This window comes from Sus scrofa, chromosome 1, assembly GCF_054392235.1.
Source record: "Sus scrofa isolate SSC_HxYL_T2T_F1_AM1 chromosome 1, Sscrofa_HxYL_maternal_Yorkshire_Landrace_v2.0, whole genome shotgun sequence".
NCBI lineage: Eukaryota > Metazoa > Chordata > Mammalia > Artiodactyla > Suidae > Sus > Sus scrofa.
In genome coordinates, this window is record NC_139383.1 from 173,900,127 (window position 1) to 173,913,191 (window position 13,065).

General features: G+C 51.5%; 1 protein-coding gene across 13 annotated transcripts in view; it reads right to left on the minus strand.

Moving 5' to 3' along the window:
- RASL12 (RAS like family 12) overlaps nucleotides 1-9,344 on the minus strand; it is a 52,879-nt gene extending 43,535 nt beyond the window's left edge. For 12 of the 13 annotated variants that reach the window (XR_014816663.1, XR_014816665.1, XR_014816662.1 and 9 more), the window contains exons 1-3: nucleotides 8,555-8,861; nucleotides 6,525-6,581; nucleotides 229-302 (exon numbers count right to left, since the gene is read on the minus strand). Coding sequence is in view for 2 of the 13 variants with exons in the window: in XM_021100056.2 (XP_020955715.1) it covers nucleotides 229-302; nucleotides 6,525-6,581; nucleotides 8,555-8,657 (234 nt within the window). In the remaining 11 variants the exon portion in view is untranslated. Of the gene's footprint in view, nucleotides 1-228; nucleotides 303-6,524; nucleotides 6,582-8,554 lie in introns of all 13 variants that reach the window. The other variant, XM_084978232.1, reaches the window with a different exon arrangement.
- Nucleotides 9,345-13,065: the final 3,721 nt, after the last annotated feature.

Here is a 13,065-nt window from a genome sequence, read left to right on the forward strand (position 1 = left end):
TCAGAGCTGATACCAGCAATCTCCCCAGAACCCCAGTCTAGCCTTTCTCATTTGGCAAATGAATAGATTTGGGCCCAGAGAAGTCAGCCACTCAATGAGGGTCACACAGCAATTGACAGCTTAAAAGGTGTACAATTCCCATGTGAAGCCCCCACTCTGGGAGTAGGACTTCTCAGGAGGCTGCACTGACTCTCTCAGCTCTTTATGGGTAATGAGGGGTAAGGTTACCAGGTCTGCAGTGTCCATGACTCTCAGGTGGACAGGCTGGTGGTCCACGGTCTCCTCGGAACTGTAGGTGTCCTCTGCAACACAAATGGTCAGCCTGGTCAGAAGCAGGGCAGGCCACTCGATGGTGGGCTGGGTCTGAGTCCCTGTTTTCCTTTGTACTGGACCCCTCTGCACATCTGGGAGACTTTCTCTCAGGCCAGCTGAGCCGGGACCATTGGCAAGGCCTTGGCTCCCACCCACATGGAGTACCCAGGCATAACTTCCCACCTAAGAGATGCTGCTCCACCTGTCAGGGCTCCCAGCATTAGCGGTCACTTCATAGAACATGCCACAGGGGACGGGATTGTGTTCTGGGTCCACACACCATGCCTGCAGGATGGAGTGTGTGGCTCATGGCCCTGGTGAGCAGCAGAGACCTCAGGAGCTGCACTGCCAGCCCCTCCCTCCTGAACCCCCAGCTTCTCCACCCTCTGCCCCTCCAACCATAGTACCTGGCCCACAGGAAGCCTCCAAGGCCAACCAGGACAATCCTCCTGCCCCCAGTGGGAGAAGGGACAGGAAAGGAGAGGCATGCAACATGTCTAGGGGAGGGTGGGGGGAGGCAGACACTGTTCAAAAGTCCCAATAAGGTGTTACTAACAGTCCCTGTCAAAATAGGAGCGCAGGAATTTAGTATATTCGAAAGTTTTAGGTTGGAGATGTAGAATCAGACCCAGCTTCAGCTACTTTTTAGCTGTGTGACTCGACCAAGTCATGTCAGCATTGAGTTCTGTTAAAATGGGGATAATGTGATAACACTGGCTGTTTTCGAGCTTTTACTCCATGCCAGGCACTGTGCTTTAAATGCTTGTCCCTGCATGCTCTCATTGGACTGCATGGGCCCCTAGGCATGGGGCCTGGCCTTCCACAGATGCCTGATAAAGGACAGTGGGGACATGGTGCTCCAAAGTTTCCAAGGCAAGTTCACATTCCAAGGTGATTTGGTTTTTTTTGTTGTTGTTTTGTTTTGTTTTTTACTTTTTATTTTGAAATAACTTTAGACTCATGTCAAAGTTACAAAATAGTACAGAGAGTTCCTGTGTACCCTCCCCCCAACTCCCCTCAATGTTAGCACTTTACATAACCATAGTACAATGATCAAAACCAGGAAACTGACATTGGTACCGTACTATGAACGAAAGCATTGACCTTATTTGGATTTCCAAGTTTTTGCATTTTTTTCCAAAGTTCTCATGACCTCGAACCTGAGAAAGCATCAAGTGGCCAGGCCTGCAAAAGGGGACCTTCCCATTGCAGGCAATCATTCTCCCTACCCCCAACTTTCCCCAGTGCCACTGGTCCACGTGTGTGCGGGCACTTGGCCCTCACCTTTCCCTGGGGGTCCCTGTGCCACAAGTGATCCTAAAGAAGAACCCTCTGGGCAGAACAGAGGCCTCTCTTCCTTGCTGGCAGCAGCCACTGTGAGAAGAGTACCCCCCAACGCTGGCGGAATTCACAAACACTTCTCTCTGAGGGCCACCAGCAGCCAAGCCAGGCCTGGATGCACGCCAGGCCCACTAGCAGCCAGCAGGGATCACAGACAGCTCCCATCCCCAGCCTGTTTTGGGGACTTGGATAAATAGCCACTCTTATTTGAAGACAAAAAAAAAAAAAAAAAAAATCTAATGGAAAATATGCCCCAAATGTTTAACTATATTTGGTGCAAGAAGACCTGCCCCTGGATGCCTACATCTCATTTGGATTTTCTTGATTTTCCTGCCAAAGCTGTCTGATGCATGCCGTTTAGGTGCTCCACAGCTCCTGTGCCCAAATAGGCACCACGCTGTGCCCAGTGGAAGGAAAATATTAGCCCAGCCTTGGTCTCCTGTAGTCCCTTACAGCTCAACAGCCTTTGAGGTTGTTGTTAGCTCTGCCGTAGAGACGCAACAGGGAGGTGAGGCCCCGAGGAGAGAACTCAAGCTTGGCCACACACCACAGCACACAGCACTTCAAATGGAACTTGAGGCCTGTAGGCTGGGCTGCCTCTACACGGGGACCCCCACACTCCCTCGGCTCTGTGGATCAGCCAATTCTCCAGCTCTATCTGGGCAGAGGACAGGGGAAGAGCAGACGTTCCCCATCCAGCTGAGGCTGGGGAATACCATGGATGAACTGAAGGAGGCTTAGAACATGAGAGCATCTTATCCAGCTCTCTCCCCCTTTGCAAGTGAGGTGACTCCAGAGGCTGGGGCTGGGTGGGAGGGGGGTCCTTTTCAAGTCATAGTAATGCCCTGTCTTCCCATGGCAAAGCCCCTGCCCGCGTGGCATACTGGAGTCCTTTAATAAATACAGGCTTCATAACTCCTAGTTCCAAATAACATTCTGAGGATTTTAATGCTGAGAGAAGATTCTTTTCCCAAAGTATTTTTCTCTCATTTACAGTAATAATTTTTAACATGTCACCAAAGAAGCTCTGGTCAGAGTGTGTATAGGTAGGATGGTGCCTTAGAAATGGTGCCTACTGAGGGTTTGGGATGGAAATGCTATAAAATTTGGTTGTGATGACTTGTACAACTATAAATGCAATAAAATGGAGTAATTTTTTTAAAAGCCAAAAAAAAAAAAAAAAAAAAAGCTAAAGAAATGGTGCCTATATCCTTGTCTGAGCAGGATGAGGACCAGGAAGGTAAGAAGCTGTAATTCTGCCCTGGGCAAATGAGGTGATATACCCCCCACTCCTGGCCATTCTTTGAGAAGAAGGCATTCTCCTGGAGACCCCTGCCCCCCCCAACTGGAGCTCCTACCACAGGCAAAGTCCTTTCACAGGCACTAACTCTCTTGGCTCCTACCATCTCCTCCATTCACAATCCATAACAAGGCACAACTCATACACAGAGCAGAGTCTATGGGTCCTGTCTTCGAGATGTGGAAACCAAGGCTCAGAGTGCCCCATGCCGCATAGACGTCTGACTCCAGGCCCTCTAGCATAAGGCTACCCTTAGTGCAGGGCAACTGGAGTGGTGCTGTCTCATCTTCCTTTGTACCTGAGGTTCTCCATGATTTTAGGCAAACCACTAAGCCCTCTTTGCCTCAGTTTCTTTTTCGTCTTTTTTTTTTTTTTTTTTTTTTTTTTGGTGTTTTTTTTTTAGGGCTGCACCCATGACATATGGAAATTTCCAGGCTAGGAGTCAAATGGGAGCTGTAGCTGCCAGCCTACACTATAGCCACAGCAACACAGGATCTGCGCAGCATCTGTGACCTACAGCATAGCTCACAGCATCACCGGATCCTTAACCACTGGGCGGGGCCAGGGATCAAACCCCCATCCTCATGGATACTAGTCAGGTTCGCTACCATTGAGCCACGATAAGAACTCCTGCCTCAGTTTCTTTACATATAAAATGGAGATAATAATAGGAGCACTTCTTTAAAGGGTAATCCCAAAACCAAAATTCAATCCCATGTTACACTGTGCCTAGAATTGTGCTTCAAGCTGGAAATGGAAATGAAGAATACAGGTCTTCACCCTCAAGAGGCTCCCTTTGAGCTTAAGCTCTTGGGAGACTTCTGAAAAGGGGAAACAATGGTTTTATATTTCCAGGTGGCTAACACTCCCTTGGATGCTCAGATCTTCCTCCACAAAGGAAAAGGCTCTGGTCTGAGACTCCCTACTATTGTTGGAACCAGCCATAGGACAGTGGCTGGAACGGGTAGAAACTGGACAGGATCCCTGAGGAGCAGCACTGGCCTCCCAGAATGGCTGGGAGGTGAGCATCTGGTCACCCCTCTGGCTCGGAAGCTCTCCAACTGGGGTGAGAGACCCAAGGCTGAGGTGATGACCCACTGTGGGGCTGCCACCTGCCCTCTCCCAGACAGTCTGACTGTGCATTCCCCTATGAGCTCAGAACTCCAAAACTGCTCAGTCAGGAAGCTCAAACCACCACTGTAAAAGGCTCCTCCAGTGGGATGCTGAATGAAGGGTAGGGATTGCAGGATAGGAAGGAGAGAGGCTGGAGGTAGGTCACCAGATAAAAGACAAAATGACCCCTTAAATTTCACTTTCAGATTTAAAAAAAAAAAATTGCTGTTTAATTTTATGGCCACACCTGAGACATATAGAAGTTCCCTGGCCAGGGACTGAATCTAAGCCACAGCTGCAGCAATGCCAGATCCTTTAACCTGCACCTCTGCAGGGACCTGAGCTGCTGCAGGTGAATTCTTAACCCACTGTGCCATATGGAGAACTCCAACAGCTAGAAATTTTTAGTATATGTATGTCCCAGGCAATATCTGAGATAAGCAGAATCTGTCCTTTGAGGCACCGTTCTTGGGAATCTCCATTTTCCCTTTCCAGCCATTCCTGCTGTCCTCGCCCCCAACTCCATCTGATTTCCTGTCATGCGGGCTAGCACACAAGCACATCCTGGGTCCCATTCCCATAGGCACTGACCTCTGCTAATCAAATGGGCTCCCCTCAGACCTGCTAGGTGACCTTGGCCCAGAAAGCTTCATTGGCCTACTCCTCCGCTGTAGCCGAGGGACTATGTCAAAGCACAGGTGGTCACACCAAGCTTTGAGGAACAAACCCCTCAGGGGCTGTCAGCGAGTTGCCTGCCCTGTATTTCTGACTTAGTCCCTTAGCCAAGGGCCCCCTCTGCTTTCTCTATTTGATGGCCTGGGGTTGTGTGCAAGACCTCCTTGAAAGAAGGGGTTCTACTACTCAAGGACCAAATTATAAAGACCCCTGGACCAAGGAGCCCTGACATCCCTTCCTGCTCCAACAGTGGGATTCAATATTCCAGCCTGGACTCAGGGGCTGACAAGCACCAGCAGGCTAAGGAGCTCTTTCTTCCAGGTGTCACAGGGGCAATCCTCCAGCAGCCTGCAGCAGGTAATGCTGCATTGTGATCGCACAGGGTTCACTCTGTGGGACCCCAAGGGTCGTCTCAAAGACCTCACTTTCCTCAGAGGGCCCTCTGGGGTTCTACAAATTCAATTCTTATGAATGGGGAAAATAATCTAAGACAGATTCCATTTTTGAAAAGCAAAGAGAGGAGTTCCCTTCGTGGCTCAGCAGTTAACAAACCCAACTAGAATCCATGAGGATGCGGATTTGATCCCTGGCCTCACTCAGTGGGTTAAGGATCCGGTGTTGCCATGAGCTATGGTGTAGGTCACAGATGCAGTTCAAATCCCTTGTTGCTGTGGCTGTAGTGTGGGCCAGCAGCTTGTAGCTCCAATTCAACCCATATCCTGAGAATCTCCATATGCCACAGGTATGGCCCTAAAAAGCAAAAAAGAAAAGAAAGAAAAGCAAAGAGCATCCAGACATCCCACTTTTCCTCAATGGAAAGTGTGCCATAAACAAATACTATAAATGTGAGCTTTAAGTTACATTTATGTGAATAAAATTCTGCTTTTATTTATTTTAGAATTGGGGTTCCATGTTAGAGGTTATTGAGGAAAAGGTCCTGCTGCTAAAGATAATTTTCAGAAACACTGTTCTGATTAACCTGGGGGATCTCAGCCACCACGGATGGGAAGCCATTTAAGGAGGAACAAGGAAGGAGAAGCAAATACGCATTCAATCTCTACTGTGGGTCAAGTACTACACTAGATCTTTGACACTTGTTATTTCTTTAATCCTCACAGTAATTCTCTAAGAACGGTATTTTATGCCCATTTTACAGATGAGGAAACACAAGCTCAAAGAAGTTAGGTGACTGCTTCAAAGGTGTACAGCTAATAAGTGGCAGAGCCAGGATTCAAACGCAGCTCTGAGGGACACCAGAGTATCCCTTTTTCTAACATACCATGATATAGCTACAAAACAAGATTTCTTTTCTTGTGTGGTTCTAAAACTGGCTTAGAAGACAGTATCACTAGGGAATTTCCCCAACGTCTTGTCCAGCTTTTCTGGAAAAGTACATTGAGTGGGCATCTTGAAGAATAACACTTAATGGATATGTATGTTCTGTAACATTTAATTTTTTTTCAAGTCTTTTCATAACTTATATTTTAGAGAAAACCAACTTCTCTCAGTTCTCTAATTGGGCCAGCCACAAGTTGTCTGGGGTGCTCTATGGAAGGGTGTATTTCTAGAACTTAAAACATTCTGCCCCATGGGCTGAGTCATCCTGCCGCTCCTCCTCTCAGCCCCTAGATGTGCAGTCCTCACCAGGCCAGGCCCTACCACCTCGTGTGTGTGTGTGTGTGTGTGTGTGTGTCTCTGTGTGTATGTGTGGGTGCGCACACATACCTGCACACAGGGGAAATCCAAGTGGGGTACAGCAGGAGGAAAGAGAAGTGGTACTTACCCAAGTTGGGGTCGTATTCACTGATAAATCTCCTGGTCAGAAACTTCACGGTCAGGGCTGCAAGAAGCAGAAAGGACTCGATTGGCTCAGTCTTCCCATCGTGTCTGGCTGCTGGCCCTGGAGGCTGCCCCTCTCATTTTCAGGAGTACTTATCCAGCCTCTGTGACCCCTGATTGACACCAGCCTCTACTGTCTGGGGGAAGGTGGCTGAGGACCTGGGGAGTTGATTTGAGAGGCTCGGAGGAAAACAGAAATATGGGGAACCATGTCCTTTGCAGTAGCATCCTGGGATTTTTTTTTTTTTTTGAAGGGGGAGAGGGCAAGAAATGAGAGGCATGTCTAAGGGGGTGTTTGTGAAAATCCAAACTAAGGGGTCTGGACCCATGCAACCAGTTACTGTAGAGTCAGACTGGTAATACTCAAACTGAAGAGAGACATCCCCCACCCTGACAAAGCACAAAGATTCTGAAATTAGGGGGTGGGAGGGGGGTATTTATCCCAGTTTTGGCTGTAAGCCAAAGAGAGAAAGAGCTGAGTTGACCAGCGGGTAATCTCTGGGAGGGGTGTGAACCTCCAAGTCCCAGAGTCCCAGGTGAACATACTCTAGTCCTGGCTCTAGGCCTCCACACTTATCATGGGAGTCACACAGAATATAAAGCTCTAAAGTGAAGCTCTCCCCAGGTGGAATGCATTAACAGGACTAATTTTTTTTCAGAATTTAACCACTTAAAGCCAAGGGCCAGCCCACTACTATACTGGACTCTTAAAAAGTAATGCAATATTCGAAGGAAAATCTTTAAAATTCTTTCCCAGGATTCCTAACAGGGTCCATTTGAAAACTAACACCCAGGGAATACATATTTTACATTTTAAATTCCTTTGTTCATGTAGTCACTGACTAAACTACCAGTAACAGAGCTGCAGATAACAATGTGATGTGCAAAGAGAAGAAGGCAAATCTTTTCTGTAGGAAAGCATGATTCAGAGTCTCCTCTCTGAGCCAGGGAACTGGCTTCAAAAGGGAAGTGGAGGCCCCCAGTGAGTCTTCAAAGAATACTCTGGAGAAGAAAGCTCATAGCTGAGTCCCTGACGGCCATTCACTAATGGCTGTAACTGGAAATTGGCCAGAGGAGGAGCCTCCTGTGCCCTGCCACCTTCCGCTGCCTAGGACTGGGAGTGGCAAGGAGAAGGGTGAACCCTTCTTCTGGGTCTCTTCCTATGATGACCCCTCCACCCCCTGGGCTTCAGCTGGGTGAGAACTGCCATGAGTGGTGAAGGCTGAGTTAGTGTTGAAAGAAGTGGAAGTCCAAGAGCTTGGTTCATCAAGGATAAGTCCCAGGCACCTGGGTCCAACGTGTTTCCCGAAAGTCAAAAGACGGCTCTGGCTTGAAACAAATACATTTGATTAAGATTTTACACTTTGTTCTAGAACCCATGGAGACTGGGGTGGGGAGTGGGGAGTGGCCTCTTCCTGGGAAATCCCCAAAGCCAGTGACTTTTACCACCTCCCTTCAGGGGCCAGGGGCTCCTTCATCCCTGCGCCTACATCTAGGAGCAGCAACGCTGCGACTAAGCTCATAGGGGCCCTGGCCTGGGGATCAATGCCTAACAGGTCCCTTTGGTACCAGTCACCAGGGCTGACTGCTGACCACAGGAGCAGATGGAGGGCAGTAAATGGCAAGTGGGAGACCGGCAGAGGGCTGGAAGACAGAGACAGACGGAGGGGAGACAGAGCTGGGGTCAGCCCCGGAGGACACAGACACAGCGGGGAAACACACAAGGAAAGACAGGCAAGGAACACAAGACAGCTGAGAGATGGAGGAGCTGAAAACAAAGCAGGAGAGCCAAGCCACAGAGAAACTGAGGCAAAGAAGAAAATCACGGAATCTCACCCAACCCACCTGGGCGCAGGCAGCCCTGAAAGCCAGTGGAGGAGCCTCGCGGGAGCCCACAGCTCCCGGTTCCCCCCACCTCTCCCCGCCTCTCGCGCCCGCGCCTTACCCCCTCCCTTCGGCCCGCACCCCACTCACCGGACTTGCCCGCGCCGCGGCGCCCGAGAATGGCCAAGTTGACCTCGAGGGGCGCGCTCTGCTGCCCGCTGCCCGAGCGGGGTTTCCCGAACACTGAGGACATGGCGAAGCTGCGGAGAGGGACACGGGTCCTCGGCCGAAGGGCCCCGAGCAGCGTGCCCGCCTGTCGGGGCCCTCGGGAGCGACTCGCAGGTCCCCCGGCACTCGCGGACCCGGCTGCGTTCGCGTCCGCGTCCCGGGCCCAGCGCCGAGCGCCGAGCAGGCAGCGTTCCCGCGGCCCGGCCCGACCGGGCGGGTAGGCGGGGCCGGGGGAGTCCGGCGGGCGGGGCCACCCCGAGCGCCGCCAAACTCCTTGTAAGGGCTGCGCAGCCCCCCGCGGGGCGCGCTCACCCCGGTCCCGGCGCGCGGAAGGGAGCTCCGGCCGACCGCGCACCCCACGGCGGTGCTGGGCATCAACGGCCCGGACGCCCCCAGATCCTACCGGGAAGGACAAGGGCCGGAGAGAGGGCGGCCAGGGGGAGGATAATAGAGGGGAGAGATGTTTCCAGCCTTCTCTGAATCCCCACAGTCTCTTCCCTCCGGCAAGATGACCCACCCCTCCCTTTGTTCTAGCCAGCTGGCCCTGCCTCCTCCTCCGGGAAGCCTGCTGGGTTCAACTCCCAGCCTTGCCCTTTCTCTAAATCACAAGCCAGCTCTGCCTTGCCACAGAACTTCCCTTCGACATTACCCTGCCTTTCGGTGTGGGGACTCTCCGGCACCACTGCAGAACCCAGAAAGAATCCTGGCTTCTGGGACGGGGAGGGGGAGACTTCCTTACCAAGATTTCATGACCAATCGGGGTCCAGCTTCAAGAAACCCAACCCATCCTGGATTACTTTTTCTCCCTGATGGGAGCTAATCAGTCGCATGTGTTTGCGGCCTAGTGTGGAAATGGGGCATTTTATTTGTTCCAAAACCTGGTACTCCTTCTTGCCCATGATTCTGGGATTGGTGGATGAGCCTGGCAGGGGTCATCTGTTATTCCCCTTGAAACCTGAGGTATATCTGGTCATGTTGGAGACAGGGCAAAGGGCAGACATGGGGAATCTGGCCACTTGGGATCTAGTACCAGCTCTTTCACTGGTGACCTTGGGGCAAGTTCTCTCTCTTCGTTGAGCTTTGGGGTCCCCAACTGTAATACTAAAAAAGGACAGGAAATAAATCCAAAACTCCATGTGTGACTCAGGCCTGACAGAGTGACAAACTCTTTTTACTAGTACTCTCTTCTAGTACTTTCTAGAACCCTGTGGGACCTCTCTTTTGGAATACACTCCAGGCTGGAGTGGGAAGACCTGGGAGTCTCAGAGACTTCTCACTGCAGCCCTTCTCTGTCCAACCCCAGTCCCCTAACCCACAGTTAATCTAGCCACCCACGTGCAAAAGAAACCAGGAGAACCCAGGTCAGCAGGCAGAGGGTCTGGAATCAGAGCCTGATGGTAAAAACTCCTCCTCCACCAGAAAAAAATTATTTTCCAGGACACGACATGAATATTGACTCGGCCTAATTGTGTTTCTGGGAGATCATGGTAAGCCAGCTGTGTTATTAGGACTCGAAGGTGTTGGGAGGAATTTGTTTAGATTACACCCACCAGCCAGAATGGCTCACAGAGCTAATGGCCAAGAGTTTTCCTTTGAGTTGTAGAGGGAGAAAAAGTGGGAGCCAAGTTCCAGCCACATCCTTGGGCTGGCCCCAGTCCTGGGAGGACAGACTGGTTCTGGATGGGGTCGGTGGGGGAGACTCAGTCTCACCAGAGGACCGCTGGAGAGAGAGCCCCATAGGCCCAACTGGGAGTAAACTTGGGCTCAGCTGCTTCCCTACTTATGTGATGTTGGAGGAATTACTTTCCTTATATTTAAGACTCAGGCCAACCAGTAAATGGGAGCTGCAAGGAGGTAAGTTCTAGCTCCTAGTTAGTGTGAACTCTAACCTCCCAAGCTGTCCCTAGTTAGAAGGCACTGTCTTTGGAGGAAGTGATCCCCCGACACCAAAGGCAACCAAAAGGGTGACACTTCCAGGAGGTGTTGTTGTAAGGAGATACTGTAATGCTTTGCAGGATGAGACGAGATGACCCTTAACTCCCTTCTAGTTCAGAGACTATTTGAACTGCTTGCCAGCTGGGTCCTAGGCCCTCAGCTGTGACTGCTAAGTGCCCAAAGTCTGCCCATCCTCTGAGGCCAGGGAGGAGAACAGTGCCCATTTCACAGCTGCAACCACTCCCATTCCCATCCTCAGCCTCCTCATCTGTGGGCTGCTTGTCCAGCACCTAGAAATACCCATTGTGGACCAGCAAAGCCCTTAGAATCAGTCACTTATTGTCCAACTGTGGAATAAGATTCTTTGTCCATCTGGGCCTCAGTTCCTCATCTTTAAAATAGCAATAGCATTAAGTATTAGATGAGATAACATGAAACTGTTTCAGCCAGAGCTTGACAACCCATAGCCCAAAAAGCAAATGATATTTCCCTCCGCTCCCCAGACACGAATAGCTCATACTGCTCACCCACCTACCAAGAAGCCACAACTGTTTAGCAACCAGAAGTTTAGGTCCCGAGAGGTTCTTCTGCTAGAGCAAGGAGAATCAACCCTCCTGATGATCACCTCCCCTTTTGCAAGTCAGTGGTATTTCCAGCATCAGAGCCCAGCAGGAATCCTGACTCCTAGTCCAGAGCTCTTCCTCAGGGACAGGCAAGCTGCCCACTACCCTGTGCAGAAATACCACTATGGGTGGCAAAGGCCAAGGGTCACCCATCAGGCTGGAGGGCCAGGAGGTCACAGCTGGAAAGAGCTTCAGTCTCATACAGTGCAATCTCTTCATTTACAGTGGAGGATCAGGAAGGGAACTGCCTAGGGTCCGGGAGCTGACCCAGTCCTCTATCAGATGGCAGGCTCTCCGGGTTCAGGGGTTGTGTCTCCTCCATCAGACTGGGGACTCCTACTTAGGTGAGGGCCCAGAAATCTACTTCACAAATGCTTTAGTGTGCCAGTCATTGATAGACGAACAAGGCTGGGTGTTCAGAGAAAGGCTCAGAGTCTGATACAGAGCCCCTTTCCTTGCCCCACCCCCACCCTCACAAAGTAAAGAGGGAGGTTGGTGTGGGGTCGGGCAGGGCCTGGGAACTCCGTGGGCTGCCCACAGCCATGATAGTTTCTTGTCCTCTCCAAGTCCCAGAGGGACATTCATTGTCCGGGTGGAGGAAACTCTCACCAGCTGTAGAAAACACCCCACTGGGGCCTTGGGAGTGGGGCCAAAGTGCTGATCCTCAATCCAGCCTTAAAACCATGACACTCCCCCTCCTTGAGTGACCCCCTCCCCACTTCCTGGCTGCTGAGGGTGGGAGCTGAGTGTGTGCACGAGCTCCCCAACCCACCAAAGCCAGGGCTGGACTTGTGAAAAATTGAGATTGGGAGTAAACTTCAGCCAGGAGGGGTCTACTCTCCTTCCCACTCTTGTCCTCAGGAGAGATCCAGGCAGTGGTTCTTTTTCTACCAGTTACTGGGTACCTGGAACAGGCCATCTGGGAGGGACCTGTGTCCCCTGGGGGGTCAGCCCCTTCCCCACCCTGCCCTTTAGTTTGGGCCTGGCTCGCTTCCCTTCCCGAGTGCAGGTGAGGAGGGGCGGCTGGGCTGGAGCCTGGGGTCCATGGAGGGGGTTCAATCCATCCTAAATCTTCATTCATAACCAAGGGAAAGCCCACCCCATATCCAGGCCCCCCTTTCCTCATCTGTGAAATGAAAACAGCATTCCCCCCATGCCTGAGGCCACCAGCAAGGGCAGAATCTACAGAGCCCACTCTCCTCCTAGAGGGGGATTGTCATGCTTTCAGTCAACATCTAGCCACAGGGAAGAAGAAACACTGGCAAAGGGCCTGGGATAGTATCCATGGGGACTCCTGCCCACCCACTCTATCTCCTCCTCCTCCTCTTCCTGTCTGGTCTCTGGGGCAGAGCGTCCTGGATATTTCTGGCTGCTGCCTCCAGGCCTCTGGCTTCCCAGGCTCACACAAGTGGTCCCCACCTCCCATCCCTGCTTTGATGGGGTGACCTGAGTGGGAGTTCCTGGCAAGAGAGGCACACATGAGGCTCTGTGCATGCGAGTGTCCTGGGAGGAGGGTAATTCCCCTGCTCCCCGCCCCCAAGTCCCCCTTGATCACTGTCAACTGCCGGGCCACTCCCTCCTCCTGAGGAAGCCCTGCAGCTGAACACCTCCTGGATGGCAGATACCATCCTACACAGGGCGGAGCCTCCCTTAACTCACCTGTAGAACAAGTCAACAGGAGGAGGTAATCACTAAGCTCCCTTCCAGCTGACATTTTGGAACCCGGAATCTTAGCGGGTCACCCAGGAATGTGCTGTGGGAGGTGTACAGCAGGAGGCCTGGCTCTGTCTGCTTCCGTGGGCGATTCCCTTTCTGGTCCGCCACTGTAAGTGAAGGGGTTGAACCATAGGAGACTGAAATTCCTTCCAGCTGTGA